This window comes from Orbicella faveolata, unplaced genomic scaffold (genome assembly GCF_042242905.1).
Source record: "Orbicella faveolata isolate gen_17 unplaced genomic scaffold, um_ofav_v1 contig_12, whole genome shotgun sequence".
NCBI lineage: Eukaryota > Metazoa > Cnidaria > Anthozoa > Scleractinia > Merulinidae > Orbicella > Orbicella faveolata.
In genome coordinates this window covers 17,826,734-17,842,500 of record NW_028301539.1, presented here as the reverse complement: position 1 = coordinate 17,842,500, position 15,767 = coordinate 17,826,734, and the positions used below count along the sequence as shown (strand labels likewise).

Sequence of the window (15,767 nt, the reverse complement as noted above, 5' to 3'; positions counted from 1 at the left end):
CTCCAGAGACCCACCTGACCCACACGATGGCTACCCGCAAAATCACGGCCACAACACAATTACCTCAGGTCATCTGATTTTATCTCTGAGCCGCAAATGTCATATCCCTATAATAAACATTCACAATACACTCACTTTTGGGGCCAAGACATTGGTAATTTAGATCACGTGTACTGAGGGCATCTATGGTTGAGTGTCGACCGATACCCTCGAATTGACCACCAATCAACACTCCATTAATATCTTGATTGACATCTCGATTGATACTCAATCGACATCTTGATCAACACTCAATCAACAGTTGGTCGATTGTTGGCAGGGTGTTGGCCAACTAGTCATATGTATTGATCAACACTCGATGGCGTGTCTGTTAAAATTAGTTCACCCTGAACTGACTGTCAACTGAGATGTTCATCAAGTGTTGACTGAATATCGATAGAGAAGTCAAATGAAGGTTGATCAAGATGTTGATCGATTGCCGATTGAGGGTTGATCAAAGGTATCGCTCGACACTTGACCACTGATGCCTTGAGTACACATGGTCCAATAACTTGACTGATCGCGCTGAAAATGTGCAAATTTTGCTTCTTGAGACTCTTAAAAATTATGTTAAGTACACATTAATTATGTTAACTTCCATAATATTGCATGGCACTTTGAGAAAATGAAACTCACTGGCTTAACAGTCATCGACTGAAAATGCTAGCAGAACAGAAAACCTCTGCAAATTATGTTTTGGGATTTATCTTTCTGTCCTCAGGGCATGCTTTGCTACAGTTTTCAAGGATCATCCTTATGTTTTGCAATCATATTCAATCAATATATCTAGCCTCCCCCTCTAGCCTTGTTGATGTGTGGAACCTGGAGACAAATTTGATCATGAAATATGAAATATATAATATTATTTTCCCTGTCTGTGAACTTTGTATAATTATTTAAGTTTTCCATCGTCTAGTGCGCACCTTGACAGTGGTACTGTAAGGAGCAAATTCTTCATTCCAAGCTTTTACCATTGCTGGGTTTATGTCTCTGAGATGAAAAATTATTTGAGAACTGTCCATGTTTAATTTCCCAAAATTACCACTGTTCTTGCAGATGAGCCTGCGATCTAATGGTCCTCACTTCTGGTTGTGGATTACATGAAGTACCAAGTGCGTTACCCCTACTCCGCACAAAATGGCCAGCTTTCTTGTCGCAATGAGGTTTTCGAGTCTAAATATCTCAAGATATTTGGTATTATTTTTCATTAATTTCCATATATTACTATTTATCTAGGTAATAACATGTCCGTTTTCTGATTTATGGTTCGTACCTTTATTTCCTAGGGTTGGAATGCATCTAGAAAGTGTCTCTCTACCGCCTCAGGTTTACACGTGGGTGCATTTGAATTGCTTGTGTTAAAAAATTTATATTTTACGACTTAAGCTTAATTTAACATATAAATATTTTAGATTAAGAAAATTGTTTTCTACGACCCTCCTACTGAAAAAGGTCTGGTTTATTTTCTAGTGTTCAAACCTTTAATCAGCTTTATTGCAGGCAACGTTTAGTTAAAACGGCAAGCTCATTCGGTATTTCATGATGTCGTAATATTTTTCATCGTCATTCAGGGGGGCTAGCACGCTTTTTGGATCTATAGTTATTTGTTAAGATTGGTTTTAATTGTACCTACATCTGAACTAGGTTTTAGATGTAAAATAAGCGGTTTTTTTCTTGTGATGAAAAAACTGGAGGTGTGAGAGAGGTGTGTCATCATCACACTGGAATGTTTGGAGAGCGAGAGTTGAATAATGAATCAAACAATCAAAATTAGAATATTCGTTTTACAAAAGTTATAGTTATAGTTATATACATGCAGGCATATAATAGATAGCAAAAAAAATTAAAATAAATTTGATGTTCAAATCCTAGATGTTTCGAGTTTAGTCTTGAGCATGGAAATATAATTTGTTTCATTGAGGTGAAAAGAAGGTTTGCTTGTTGTGTTTTTCTCAGGAAGTGGTGATTGCCAGTGCAGTGAGAACACCAATAGGGTCTTTTAGAAGTTCCCTGTGCAGTGTGCCAGCCCCCCGGCTAGGAGCTATTGTTGTCAAGGCTGCAGTAGGAAAAGCAGGTACATTTAGTGTACTGCTCATTTGATTGTCTGTTTATCTCCAGGGGTTTCATTAAGGGCCTGTGCAAACAATCGCCTTCCTGCTGAGAATGTCAATGAAACCCCTGTACTTCTCTTGAAGGATTAAGGAGTCTGAAGTCATGCTAGAAAACATCTTGGACCTACAATCATGGATAAAAGCCTTGGGACAAACTTGCACTTGTGGCACTTTTTCACACGCACCAAACAAACAGTCGTGCGCAAATTCAACTACACTTGCTCAGCCCCTCCCCCCACCCCACCTACAATGTTGGACATTTCTCCAGAGTTTCAACATTGTATGGGGTGGGGGGGGGGGGGGGGCAGAAATGAATTTTGAAGAGGATAACAGTGCTTTTTCAAACTCCGTTTTTAAAAGACAGATAATTCATGCAGGAATTTTGTCCACCATTGTAGGTCATCTCTTGGAAATTAGCTACAAGTTGAGATGCTGTTTTTTTTTTTGCTTGAGATTCATAATTCCTAAATAAAATTAATGTCAACACAGTTTAAAGGGAAGAAAACATCTCAAGAAAATTTTTCTTCCCATCTTACTCAATTTGGTCTCAAAAGGCTAACTTAGGTAGTATTGGTCATCTTACCAGTATTTACAATTCAGGTATCAAGCCAGAGGATGTGCAAGAAGTCTATATGGGAAATGTGTGTACAGCTGGTGAAGGTCAAGCTCCCGCACGACAGGCAACCCTTGGAGCAGGTATAAGAACCTAATGACAAAAGAACTTAATACCAAACAGTGAAAAAAGAACACTCAACAGCCATGCTTTTAAATATAGGATGCCAAAAGTATCTAAGGACGTTTTTAAGTTTTCTTTTTTTCCTAGATCAATAACAGAGTGGAACTCACTGCCCGCCGACTTAGTAAATTGCAAGTCGTTATCTGATTTTAAGTTAAACTTAGGGAAGTATGTGAAATAAGTAAAGTAAATTGTAACTAGGAATTACTATTTATTGTAATATTTTTAAATTTAGGGAAGTATGTGAAATAAGTAAAGTAAATTGTAACTAGGAATTACTATTTATTTATCGTGTTATTTTGACACATTTACTTTTATCTAACTTTTGCATATGTACATATATATATTCTGTTTTAGTTCTTATGTACAGTTGATGTGATGTCTTCCAAGATTTTATCAACTTAATAAATTTAGATGTAGATAAGAACTACATGTACCATGATTTGCCTCGTTTACTGAAGTCATATTATTCATGTCACTGAATGTGTTGGTAACTAACACAGTTAAAATTCAGTCATCTGTTTAAAAAAAAAAACAGGATGATGCTATCTTGCTCACTAAGGAGATCCCACTGTTCCTGCAAGAAAATTACATTGGCATTGAAAAGAAAATATTCAATTAAGAAGCAATGACTGATTGATCAAATTTAGACCAGTCTTTCTTAGACTAGTGCCCCTAGGGCTTCATTCTGGGCAAGTTTGAAGAAATCCCTTTTTTTGCTATTTCCTGGGCTATTTGATATTTGGGCAGAACTGCTCTTAAATGTCCTTGTCAGTTTGATGTGATTGTTATTTTGGCAGGAAATTGTAGATCTGGATTCCATCTCCATGATTACTCCCTGTTAGTAACACCACAGCCTCCACAAACTAGCTTTCTAGTACTGGCAACTGCAACCCTAAAGTGTATGTCCTCTTATCACCATCTCCAGGCTTGCCGATATCAACTCCTTGTACCACAATAAACAAGGTCTGTGCTTCTGGAATGAAGTCCATTATGATGGCGGCCCAAAGTCTTGCTTGTGGAGATCAGGTGTGGTTTCAGTTAACTTGTAGTGTATTCCATCTATTCAGATTTATGGGAAATAGGAACTATGAAATTCTAACCCATCATCACAACATAATCACGACCAAACTCTTTTTTAGTGCAACTAACTGTTGAGGGTGTGTGACTGGTTATAATGTATTCCACCCTCCTCCTGCTTCCGCTTCTGTTTCTGGTCTGATTCTGCTGCTGCTTCTGATTGTGCTTTTAATGCTGCTTCTGCTTCTGCTTATGCTTATGCTTATGCTGCTTCTGTTTCTGCTGCTTTTGCTTCTGTTTCTGCTTCTGTTGCTGCTGCTTCTGCTTCTGCTTCTGCTGAGCACTTCTGTTTCTGCTTCTGTTGCTGCTGCTTCTGCTTCTGCTTCTGCTGAGCACTTCTGTTTCTGCTTCAGCTGCTTTTGCTTCTGTTTCTGCCACTTCAGCTTCTGTTGCTGTTCTGTTGTTGTTCCACCCCGTTCTCTTCTCTGCCACTTCACTCTCATCCAGTTGCTTTTTGGCCCTTCCAGACGGAGTCCGTTCATAGGCTACTTCTGCTGCTGCTTCCGGTGCTGCTTCTACTGCTGCTTCTCCTTCTGCTTCTGCTTCTGCTTCTGCTCCTGCTGCTCCTGCTACTTCTGCTTCTGCTGCTGCTACTGCCTTTGCTTTTGCAGCTGTTTCTACTGCTATTTTTGTTGTTGTTGCTGCCGCTGCTCCTCCTCCTGCTTCCTAAATCAACACCTCCATACTTGCTTCTTGTCGAACATTAAACAGCGTCTTGATAAATTAATGTTCTATCCTTATGCATGCCGAATATTATTTAAGATGGTTTGGTATGTGAAGTTACATGGGCAGTGTTACCCAAAATACTTACTGGTAAATGATCAAAATCATACATGTAGTTATTTTTGTTGCATTCGTTGAGTTCAGGTGGCTTGTCTATAATTTTGTCACTTGTAATTAAGAATGCTACAGAAAAAGACAAACAAGCAATTATATATTTGATGAAAGCTTTTTATTAAGAGCTTCCTAAAATGTTTAATTGTCTCACATTTTTTTTTCTGTGTTTATGTGGTTTGCATCATCTTAGCAAAGAGCATCTACTTTAGCACAAATTCTCCCAAGTAGGTTTTTGATAATGTATAGAAGCTCTAAAGAGAATTTTGATTCTGTCTTTGAGACTTTCTACAGGAAACATGGCAGCCTAATGGCTAGCATGTTGGACGAAAGAGTTTAAGTGCTGGTCTGGGTCAGTGTGTTTTGTTGTTGGGCGAGACACTTACTCCCCATTGCTTGAGGTGTGGTTGTCTAAAAGTTAGTGTGTTGGACCCCAGATTAAGAGGTCTGGTTTTGAGCCCTGGCTGGGGTCATTGTGTTGTGTTCTCGGGTAAGACACTTTGCCTTCTCTCCCCCCAGGTATAGAAATGGGTACCAGCAAATTTATTGCTGGGGCGTGGTAACCCTGCAATGGACTACCATTCCTTGCAGGGGGAAGTAGACTTAATGCTACAGAAACCACAGTAAGGTCCTGATGAAAGCTGTGTGGACCACTTGGCCCAACCTCGACTTTTAACCTTGCCTTACTTACTCTCGCAGTAAATCTCTCTCTCTTCCCAGAAGTGATGAATGGATACTGTTTCTCTGACCAGATGCTGGGTGGGGGTGGAGTCAATTTCTATGGACTACATGTAGATTCCACCCATGTTATGTTGAGAAGATCAGAAATGCTCTGGTAGTGTAGGCCCAGTGGGGGGTCTCCAACACAAAAAGGATGGGGTTGTTTATAACTTTGTAAAGAACTCCTAAGAGGTACTAAGATCCTGTTTTGTGGGTGTGGCTTGATATATTTTTCACCCCTAAGAGGTATACCAAATACTACCAATTCTAGAACAACACATTATCTCCTGTCATACTGTTTTTGGCTCAATACCCTAAAGTGTACCACATAAGCTCCTGTTGTGGGCCTTTTGAGACTGAACACCCTAAGAGGTAGCAAAACCGCTTTTTTAACCCCTAAAAGGTATGATGAGCAGCTCCATCCCTTTTGTATGGGATCCCGCCTTCAGGAGTATAGGTCAGTTTGGCTTTAATTAGTGTTGGACTTAAGGTCCTTAAGCTTTGACATCTTTTAAAATTTAATTGTATGGTATTGTTTCATCACCAGGAAGTGATGGTTGCTGGTGGAATGGAGAGCATGTCTAATGTACCATTTCTAGTTGGCAGAGATCCACCAAAATATGGGGGTCACACAATGGAAGTAGGTTACTATGGTACAAAACTGCAAGTATATGTAGTCATGAACCATTTTTTTTTGCCTGATGGAGTAGTGAAAGTTTTCATTTGCAGCGCTACTTGCAAATACCACCGTCCCTGACAGGTTGTCAGTTGCAACCACAATGACGCAATTCATGGCATTCAATATTTATCACAGTCTTGCACAGTAATGCAAGCATGGTCAAGTATGTTTTGCAGACTGGTCTGGTAAAAGATGTCCACTCTAGTTGTAGACATCCATATTGCTAGCTCTGTGGCACTTTTGCGAAGGGGAAGGAGATGGGAGAAGTCAAATTCGAGCATGGGGTGCAAGGGCATGCTCCTAATTCAACTTCCCCTGTCTGCCTCCCCTTTGAATGCCTGCCACTCAGACAATCATGTTGCATAAATTGACACTCAAACTCTGATATTTAAACAAGCTAAAGAGAAATGCCAGCCAAATGTAATGTAAAAACATGTAGATGAATTCAATAACTCATATTATGAATGACAATAAATAACAGATACCAGATAAACTTGGGTGCAAAAATAATTAAATCCGATTGTTGCACTAGTAGTCTGTAGGTCATCCAGTCATAAAGTATTTTCAAATGCTGGAAGTCATTTCAAACTCTGTTTATTTTTTTCTTGTAGGATGGAATTGTCAAAGATGGCTTATGGGATGTGTATAATCAGATCCACATGGTACGTAATGATGTACTTCAGACTATAGTCCTCACTAAAACCAACAACTGCAAACATTTTTTATTTTGCTTGCTTCTGTATTGATTGATTTCATTTCTGTGTTTGTACCCATAATAACAATCCATTGTTAGTATAACAATGTCTTTGACTAGAAAATCTTAGAAAGACAGTCAATATAGCTGCATTCCTTGTGTACAGTTGGCTAATAGCTCACCACGAGTCACCTGATAGGCAGAATGCTAAACCAACTGACAAGATGTCCATACAGAAACTTGTCAACTAATGCAGCTGTTTTTGTATACAGACCTTGTCAAATATTATTTTTCAACTCAAGTTCAATCTCTAATTACTTCATATATACTCTAATTGTGTTGTGGTAGAAAATATCCATTCCCTCCCCGCTGAAGGTTTTTTGGGTTGGAGCCCCCTATCTACTCCTCCACAAAAAATTCCAGTTTAGCTTTCACTACTCTCCTTAAAAATTTTTTGGCTTTTTGAGAGCCCACCCCCTGGGAATTTCTAATGACTTTTCTTAGGGTATGCAAGGATTTTTTCTCAGATCATGTTATGGTGTTAAATTCTTACTGTGGGACATACTAGATGTAGATCTTAGCCAATTTCAAACTTACATACAGTATATAATTGTATGGAACTCCTATTAAAAATCTATTAGAAAACAGTCCTAAGAAAATATGCACGCTGATTGGTTAAAAATCATGTTTCTATAACTCGATAGAAACACAGAACTAGCACAAGCTGTTGATGTAATGATGGCGTGAGCAAAGAGAATTTACATTTTGATAATCAAAGTTAACAAGTTGTTTTCCTTTTTTGTTGCGGTGTCACAAAAACTCGAAAAAACTGTGGAAACACTTGCCTGCGGCCAGTGTTCCCACAGCATTTCTCATTCTCCCAAACTTCCACTCACGTTTCTATAACTCGCTAGAAACACGGTACATGTTTTCTATTTCTTAATTGTTGCTCAGTTCAGGGCTAAAGAAAGACATACTTTGGTTTTTCTTCTGTTCTTCAGGGTAACTGTGCAGAAAATACAGCATCAAAGCTTGGAATAAGTAGAGAGGAACAGGACGAATTTGCAATTAGTTCTTACAAGAAGACAGAAGCTGCATGGCAGGTAATACATCTATCAAGGCCTGTAAATAAAATGTAATAAATGTATAAATAGAGCGGTTTTCACTTGATTGTTGAAAATGCATGGCTTTTGCTTTGGTTTGTACTGGCTTAAAATAATTGTGCTACTTTGTCCTTCAATCAGGGATAAGAAGCAAAACCAATCGACAGTAGCGACGCTCACACACATTTTCCCATGCTTTATGACAGCTAGACATATTTGCTTTACCTTTTGATTGGTTCAGTAGATGTTCTGTGCCTTTTGTGACTGGCCTGGGTGATTACTTTGGTTTTGGTTTTACAGCACTCAATTGAAAACTGCTCCAAGTAAATAAACAAACAAATAAGAAAATATATAGTTAACATTTAGAAGAGATGCTACAAGTGTGCACTTGCCACTGGCAGTTCTTGAGTCGGCTGAACCTCCTCTCGCTAACCCAACCCATCTGGAAGTTCATACTTTCCTTAATTAGATCTAATTACAAATTTCAGTTTTTGATTCACCTCTCTCACTGAATTTTCTGTGAACTGACCTACTTTGCACTGGGTAAGGATGTTAACACTGGAACTGCACATTGTTTGATCAGCACACCAAAAAATATATTTTCCTTTGTCTCTTTACAATCATGTAATTAATGTACAGTGTTTGTAAGAAAATTATTGTTTTATCGTATTGTTTTTTTAAGGCAGGGACATTTAACAATGAAGTCATCCCAGTCACTATTCCTCAAAAGAAAGGTATGATAGCCTGCTATATAACTAGTCATTTTCCACACATCTAACTCATTAATCTACTTTAAGTGTTTCATGCCAAGGATGATCCAATGTTTGAAATGAGATTTCTAAGTCTACAGTGACTTTGTTTAAATGCTGTAAAATAAAGGATAGAAAGCCATAGCTGGTTGGGTCTGTGACCATTGTAAGGCGGCTCAAAGCAGTTTCCAGCACTTTCCAAGACTCAGATTTTGATGGGTCATTTCAACCACTATTTATCGGTTGATGCTGCTTGTAGTTATCATTTTCGTGACACAATAGGTTATCATAGCAGCAGTATGACCTACTAAAAGCACCCTTAATTTTACTTTAAACTGCTAATGACGCAAAAACAAGCTCAGTGACCTCCATTCTTTGTTATCGAATTTTGATTAGCGGAATAAGATGCAACTTTTGGCAAAGTTTAAAAAAATGCTGTACTTGGGTTCAGAGGAAGGGCGGTTGTAATGACTCATTGAAGTCTAAGTCTTGGAAAGTGCTGGAAACTGTTTTGAGCCACCTTTAAAAGCATCTTTTCAGACAGTTTTTTCCCAGTGTGTTGTCCAATTTAACTTTATACCAATGAAAAACTTTGGGTCTCTCGGGAGGTTTTATCTGTACAAAGTTATCAATGTTGCGCACCATTCTGCTTTTGTCGAGATGGTAATTTAACCGGTCGTTTCGCCAGTGACCAGTTCGCCAACGTATGAAGTCGATTCGTCAACGTCTGTTGTCAGTTCCCAACGCTTACATGTCAGTTCAGCATATAAATATGATTCTACCACACCGTAAATTTCAAACGTTTTGGAAATTAATTCAAGTTTCATTATTTTATCTTTTCTAGGTAAACCTGATGTTGTCTTCAGTGAAGATGAAGAGTTCAAGCGAGTGTCGTATGACAAATTCGCTACCCTGAAGCCTGCCTTTCAGAAAAACAATGGTGAGTTTCAGTTAGTTCACTGGGATTGGAAATCTTGCCCACACTGCTCACTAATTATAGACAATTGCTACGTTAGCCTGCAGAACAGGCGGATTAGCGGCGCAGAGCGTGAAGCGCGGGTCGAAGTAATCTGGACTCTTTCTTTGCGCCCTTGGTAGCGCTCCGCGCTCGTGTATCGCGTTTTGCTTTCTGTTCCGGCGCTAGTCCGCCTGTTCTGCAGGTCATTGCTACGGTGAGAAATGCTGTAAAAACAGTACTGTTGTTTCACGTTTATTTTTGTAAACGTTTTTCATTGGAATCCCGATTTCTCGAACCTTCGATATTTCAAACCCCCCAATAACTCAAATAAAAAGTCGCCTCCCTTCCCTCTGTCGAACACTGTAATTTTACCCCCGATTTCTCGAAATACCCGATTTTTCAAACCAATTTTAGTTTCCCTTGGAGGTTCGTAGAATCTGAATTCCACTGTATAATGAGATGTGTTAAAAGGTAACTTTATTTTGTCTGTAACGAAAAATATAAAATTTAGCTCTTGTGAGGGAAAAAATACAACTGTTAATAAAAGCTGTTGTATAGTTGTTGCATTCCTTGTGTACAGTTGGCTTATAAATTACCACAAGGCACCTGATAGGCGGAATGCTATACAAACTGACAAGATGTCCATACAGAAACGTGTCGACTAATGCTGTTTTTGTATACAGACCTTGTCAAACATGTCAGTCTTATTATTACTCTGTGAAGCTGAAAATAATTGGTATCCTGAGGTCAGAGCTAGAATGTGTCGGAATTGTTTCGGCACGGATTTTCGCTTGGACATTCCTGATTTCACGAAAATTTTCTCGTTGGCTGCCTCAAGGACCTCAAGTTGTTCACACCACGTGCTCTTTGAGAGACGAACTTGCACGATGGAATTGACGAAATACACGGACAGAATCGGAACAGAATCGCGGCAAAAGTTGTAGCCTACATTGGAAGCTTCCGCCAATGCACTTTTAACAATGTTACATGTCTGTCTTTGAGCAACTAAAAGAACATTTTACGTTCTTATCTGTCTATAACAGTAGATAGCTGTTGTTTATCGTTTCCTCCAGATATAATAACATGTTCGCTTACTGTGTTTGGAACTTATTTTAAGGTGGCTCAAAACAGTTTCCAGCTCTTAGATTTTGATGGGTCGTTATAAACACTATTTAACACTTGATGCCACAATCATGGTATCAAAAAACTGCTCAATCATTGGTGAACACAGTGTTGTCAATTTCGTGACGCAATAGGTTACCATAGCAACAGTATGACCTACATTAAAGTTTTGAAAATTTAGGGTGGCTCTGAACCCTATATACAGAATTTTTTTAAACTTTGCCAAACGTTGCGTCTTATCGTGCTTATCAAAATTTAATAATCTAAAAAAATTTCACCGTGCCGTTTTTGAATTATAAGCCCCTAAAACTATAATTAAGAGTGTTTTTAGCAGGTCATTTTGTTGCTATGGTGACCCATTGTGTACGAAAATGATAACAGCGTGTTCACCAATGACTGGGCAGTTTGTTGATACCATGATTGTTGCATCAAGTGATAAAGAGTGGTTAATAATGACCCATCAAAATCTAACTGCTGGAAACTGTTTTGAGCCACCTTAAGCGCAAATTCAAGCTTCGCTCGAATCGTCTTACAGAAACAGAAGAATCATTTTCTGTGGTTTTGTCTCACAAAAGTAGCTGGCGCTTGAAACGCGAGTAGCCGGCGAAAACGCCGGCCGCCGGCGCTTCTGGAGAACACTACAAATATGGTATGAAACTAAAAGCAATGGCTCCACGAAATTAAAATTCCTTTTAACCATCCATGGTTTTCACAGCACCAAGTAATACAGAAGATTTTAACTAATGGTTGAGAGCATTTTGATATCTTTTTGGTTTGATTGGCCATAAACAGCGAACAACTGCACCTGTATCTTATTGTCACGTGCCGTTTTGAATGCCCCGCTCCCTAGGCTAACTTGGGTTTTGATTGGCCAAGCAACAGAAAGGCCAAAGTAAAGATGTCAAAAAGTTGTCAAAGGTCGATCGAAAACTTTGTCGAGTCTACATAGTGCTTTTCGCTTAAAGTAAGGCGCCTAATGAAGCTTGTTTTGTTCCAAGAGTGTTACCTGACACGGGAAATTTTACTCTTCAGGAACAGTAACAGCCGCCAATGCCAGCACACTGAATGACGGGGCTGCCGCCCTCGTGCTCATGACCAGACAGGTTGCTGACCGGCTAGGAGTGAAGCCGCTTGCTTCCATAATAGGTGAGTATAGAAGAGTCTGGTTATTAGCGAATAAAAATACCGCAAGACCTTTCAACTTTTGACAAGGCTGAAGAACATCTCCAAGGAGAGGATTAATTGTCCTGAAGTACTACTAGGCTCGATTTTCGCCACTCTCTGGTCCAGTCCCACGGAGTCATTTCCTTATACAGCGCCTGTTAATTGTCAGAACTATTTAACAGACAAAGTACTCTGTTTTGTTAATGATGCCGAGTAAAACAATTTGTTTTCTTCTTCAGGATTTGCTGACGCCTCAGTTGCACCAATTGACTTTCCTATTGCACCAGCAGCGGCAATGCCAAAGGTACGCAGTTATTAATTTATACAGTTAATGCTGTGCTTTAACAAGGACGAAAAACTTCTACTAGTGACCACGAGTAACGGATGCAAAGCGCGGGAAAACATATAACTGGCGCCATACGCGGGAAAAGTCACATGAACCTCTTCAAGATTGCTGATTGGCTAATGGGGCAACATCTTCGTTTTAATTACATTTAGAGTCTGCATACGAGCGAAGTAGTCCATCAGGCCGGAGCTTATCTCCGGTTTCTGCAGCATGAAGCGACTAGGAGTATTTCTACTCCCCCTGGATGGGATGCTAGTCCATCGCTGGGTTACCCTCGGCATTAAGTTCGCCGGTAGTAGATACCACCTATTTATACACCAGCGTGGAGAGAGGCACTGTGAGAGTAAAGTGTTTTGCCTAAAAACACAACACAGTGTCCCTGGCCATGGCTCGAACACGGACCGCTCGACCAGGAGACAACCACACACTAACCATGAGGCCACCGCGCCTCCCACACTAACTACATTTGCCACACTGTAAAACCAGTCGTGGCTCGCTCTCACATGTTTTCCCGCGCTTTGCATCGGCTATATGTATTTGCTTTGAGTTTTGATTGGTTAACTGGTTTACTTGGGTCCTTTGTGATTGGCCATAGGGATTACTTTGGTTTTGGTTTTACGACACCCAGTTCAAAACTGCTCTATCAACAGGCCCAACTGCAAAACAATTTATTTCTACCGCTTTTAGAAGTTAAAGCACGCAACGGTTAGATTCCAATCTTGTTTTCGTTTGTCCTTTAGTTGTTACAACAGACTGGATTGAAAAAGGAGGATATTCACATGTGGGAAATTAACGAGGCGTTCAGCGCTGTTGTTCTGGCCAACATCAAGGTTTGTTTCACCTTCTTGACCATGCCGGGAGTTTTGTTAACCCTTTGTTAAACTTTTGACTCTTCGGAGTAATTGGTATATGATATTATCCTTACATTTTTACATACATTGTTGAGCGAACAGGTAACGAGAATGGGGAAATTATCAACTAGGGCATATGGTCTTGATATAAAATGAAATACTCTTTACTAGCCAACAAAGAAATGTATGGTATTAGTTTGTAGAATAACTTTAATATTTTGGAAGTGTTTGGTTCTCCTTGGAAAACTCGCAAATTTATACGCTTCCACCTCAAGACTTGTACGGAAGATAAAGCTTCTCATATAACTTGTAGTTGATGAGTCAATTTTCTAAATAGCTGACGTCTCGAGCTAGCCGTTCGTTAGAGAAAGTAATAAAATGATACGTTATATGCATGTTTACGTAGACTGAACTGCGCTAAGACCCACCTTGTATGCTCATTTTAAACTGATGATCATATTGATATACTGATGATAAATTGCGTCATAACATTGTCAAAGTGGCTGTGGAACCATGAGCCACAGGCGAGTGGTTCCGCAGTAAAGTTTTACAATGTTATGACGCAATTTATCATCAATAAGAGGACAGACGCATTAAAAAAACTGACGTCTTTTTGTTTTTTACAATAACAAGATCCCAAAATGATCAAATGCTGGGAATAAATGAAGGGAAAAGACGCCGTAAACAAAAATAAGTGAATTTTATTCAAAATGACGCGAACAGTGTCAATAGCTTTTCTCGCTTTTTGATTCTCATTGGTTCAAGAGTTGACAGTTTGACAGCTGAAAGTTGAACTTGAAAGCTTGCATAAATTAGTATTTTATCCGTCTGTACTCTTATTGATGATAAAAATGAGCGAATCAGCACGCGAGAAATTAGACAGTTATTGCAAAAAGAATCTTATCTCTTCTCTTTACAGCTGATGGAGTTAGACCCAGACAAAGTGAACATCCATGGAGGCGCCGTTTCAGTAGGCCATCCTATTGGGTGAGTTATGTGGAATGTTATGTGTTATGTGGAACAAACTTGACTTACCAGAAAAAAGGGACACCGGAGGGAAACCATAGCCTGCGTTTGAGCACACACGCCACTTTCAACATACTTGGCACGTACGCACCAGACTCTTCCCCGCCGTATCGCTTCGCCCGCGCGCGTGACTCAAAGGTAAGCTTGCTCGCAGGCATTTCATCGCGCGCGTCTTGTTCTCATCTCACTTCTGTCCAGTGTTATCCAAAAATCTTTTACCACGTTCACCGATATCAAATAATGAAGGCTGCTTTTATTTTACAGAATGTCTGGTTCGCGACTTATAGCCCACATGACGCATACCCTGCCCGAGGGAGCCCTAGGTCTAGCAAGCATCTGTAATGGCGGTGGTGGCGCATCAGCGATGGTCATCAAAAAACTCTGACGTGCTTAGAAACCTGTGACGTCATCACATTGACTCTGATTTCGTGACATGTATTTATAGCGCATGTGCAGTTAAACTGCCTATATATGGATGGGAGGGAATGGTCACTGGGTGATGTGATGTTCAGCTGGGTGTGAAATTTTAAAAGATGAATGTACAGTACGAACTCGTTGCTAGCTAATGCGACCGCTATAGTCTGGAGTCTTGAAACTCCTCTTCGTCGGCGAAAAAAGAAAAACTGAACATAACGCATTCCTAAAATGTTTGTGGTTGCCGGTCAAGGAGCCCGATAAACTAATCAATTTTTGTTGGCCAAACAAGACAGTTTAGGCCAGTAGAATGCCGATCTCTCGCTGTAATCAATAAGCACCTCGTAAAGCTCACACCATTTTAGTTCAGGGCGCAATCTCAGAGCCCTGTCACCGGGAATTAAATTCGATTGTAATAAATTCTAGAAGAGTTTCGTGAATGTACTCTGATTATTTTAACCCCAGTATTTGGTAAAAGTCGAAACAATCCAAGCCAAGCCGAAAACGCGAGAATGTAACGCATTTTCATTCTCTGAGACCCTGGGCTTGGTCATCGGGTAGAGGACTGCTAAGAAATCTATCAAGATAATTAACGCTTCCGATAATTCAACGAGGAGCCTACTGGCTCATTACTCAGCCAGATTAAATTTGCTGACACCAGATCACTCAGTCGAGTTACCTATGCGTGGTTTTCTGGTGTTGTAATACGGTACTTGCTCCTTGGCAGGGAGATGCATTGAGAGTGACACAACAGTGACAATGACCATGGTTTGAACCCAGACCTCTCGATCCAGTTTCTAACTTTAAAAAAAACCATGTACTGCTCGTTAAACCCTATCTTTACGACGTTTCCGCGCTTTATTTTGAGGTTTATTTGAACTTGCTCTACTGGTCAGTGGTCATGTTCTGGGTTTACTTTTATTTAGTAATGCCTCATTTATTTACACCCTACAGCACAGCCGAGTTGTCCTGAAGGGATATACTTGCGCTTATTAGCAATTAATGCAAGTGAGAGCCATCAACTTGTCAGAACTACGTATGTCAATTAGTCATAAAAGAAAGCAGTACAGGTCCTGGGTGAGGAAAGAAAAACAATTTTCGACTCCTTGTTAGCGATGGCCGAACTTTCATAGTGTTATAG

General features: G+C 39.8%; 2 protein-coding genes across 2 annotated transcripts in view; one reads left to right on the top strand and one right to left on the bottom strand.

The window, feature by feature from the left end:
• Nucleotides 1–1,089, bottom strand: part of LOC110060841 (uncharacterized) — a 6,057-nt gene extending 4,968 nt beyond the window's left edge. The window contains exon 1 of the mRNA XM_020767644.2: nucleotides 963–1,089. Coding sequence (XP_020623303.2) covers nucleotides 963–1,061 — 99 coding nt within the window. The 5' untranslated portion in view covers nucleotides 1,062–1,089. The remainder of the gene's footprint in view (nucleotides 1–962) is intronic.
• Nucleotides 1,090–1,118: 29 nt separating this feature from the next.
• On the top strand, nucleotides 1,119–15,066 carry LOC110060840 (acetyl-CoA acetyltransferase, mitochondrial-like). The gene is made up of 15 exons (XM_020767643.2): nucleotides 1,119–1,233; nucleotides 1,326–1,373; nucleotides 1,996–2,113; nucleotides 2,751–2,846; nucleotides 3,815–3,915; nucleotides 6,068–6,160; nucleotides 6,811–6,861; nucleotides 7,895–7,996; nucleotides 8,679–8,730; nucleotides 9,590–9,685; nucleotides 11,858–11,971; nucleotides 12,229–12,293; nucleotides 13,076–13,165; nucleotides 14,106–14,173; nucleotides 14,477–15,066. The coding sequence occupies exons 1-15, from the start codon at nucleotides 1,177–1,179 to the stop codon at nucleotides 14,595–14,597; spliced, it is 1,272 nt and encodes a 423-aa protein (XP_020623302.2). The 5' UTR covers nucleotides 1,119–1,176; the 3' UTR covers nucleotides 14,598–15,066.
• The last annotated feature ends 701 nt before the right edge of the window (nucleotides 15,067–15,767 follow it).

Bases quoted from the DNA above. Each gene is read 5' to 3' on its own strand.
- LOC110060840 (XM_020767643.2), top strand. From the start codon at position 1,177: ATGGCCAGCTTTCTTGTCGCAATGAGGTTTTCGAGTCTAAATATCTCA. The intron at 6,862-7,894 runs GTACGTAATGAT...TCTGTTCTTCAG, and splicing joins TGTATAATCAGATCCACATG to GGTAACTGTGCAGAAAATAC. The intron at 11,972-12,228 runs GTGAGTATAGAA...TTTCTTCTTCAG, and splicing joins GCCGCTTGCTTCCATAATAG to GATTTGCTGACGCCTCAGTT.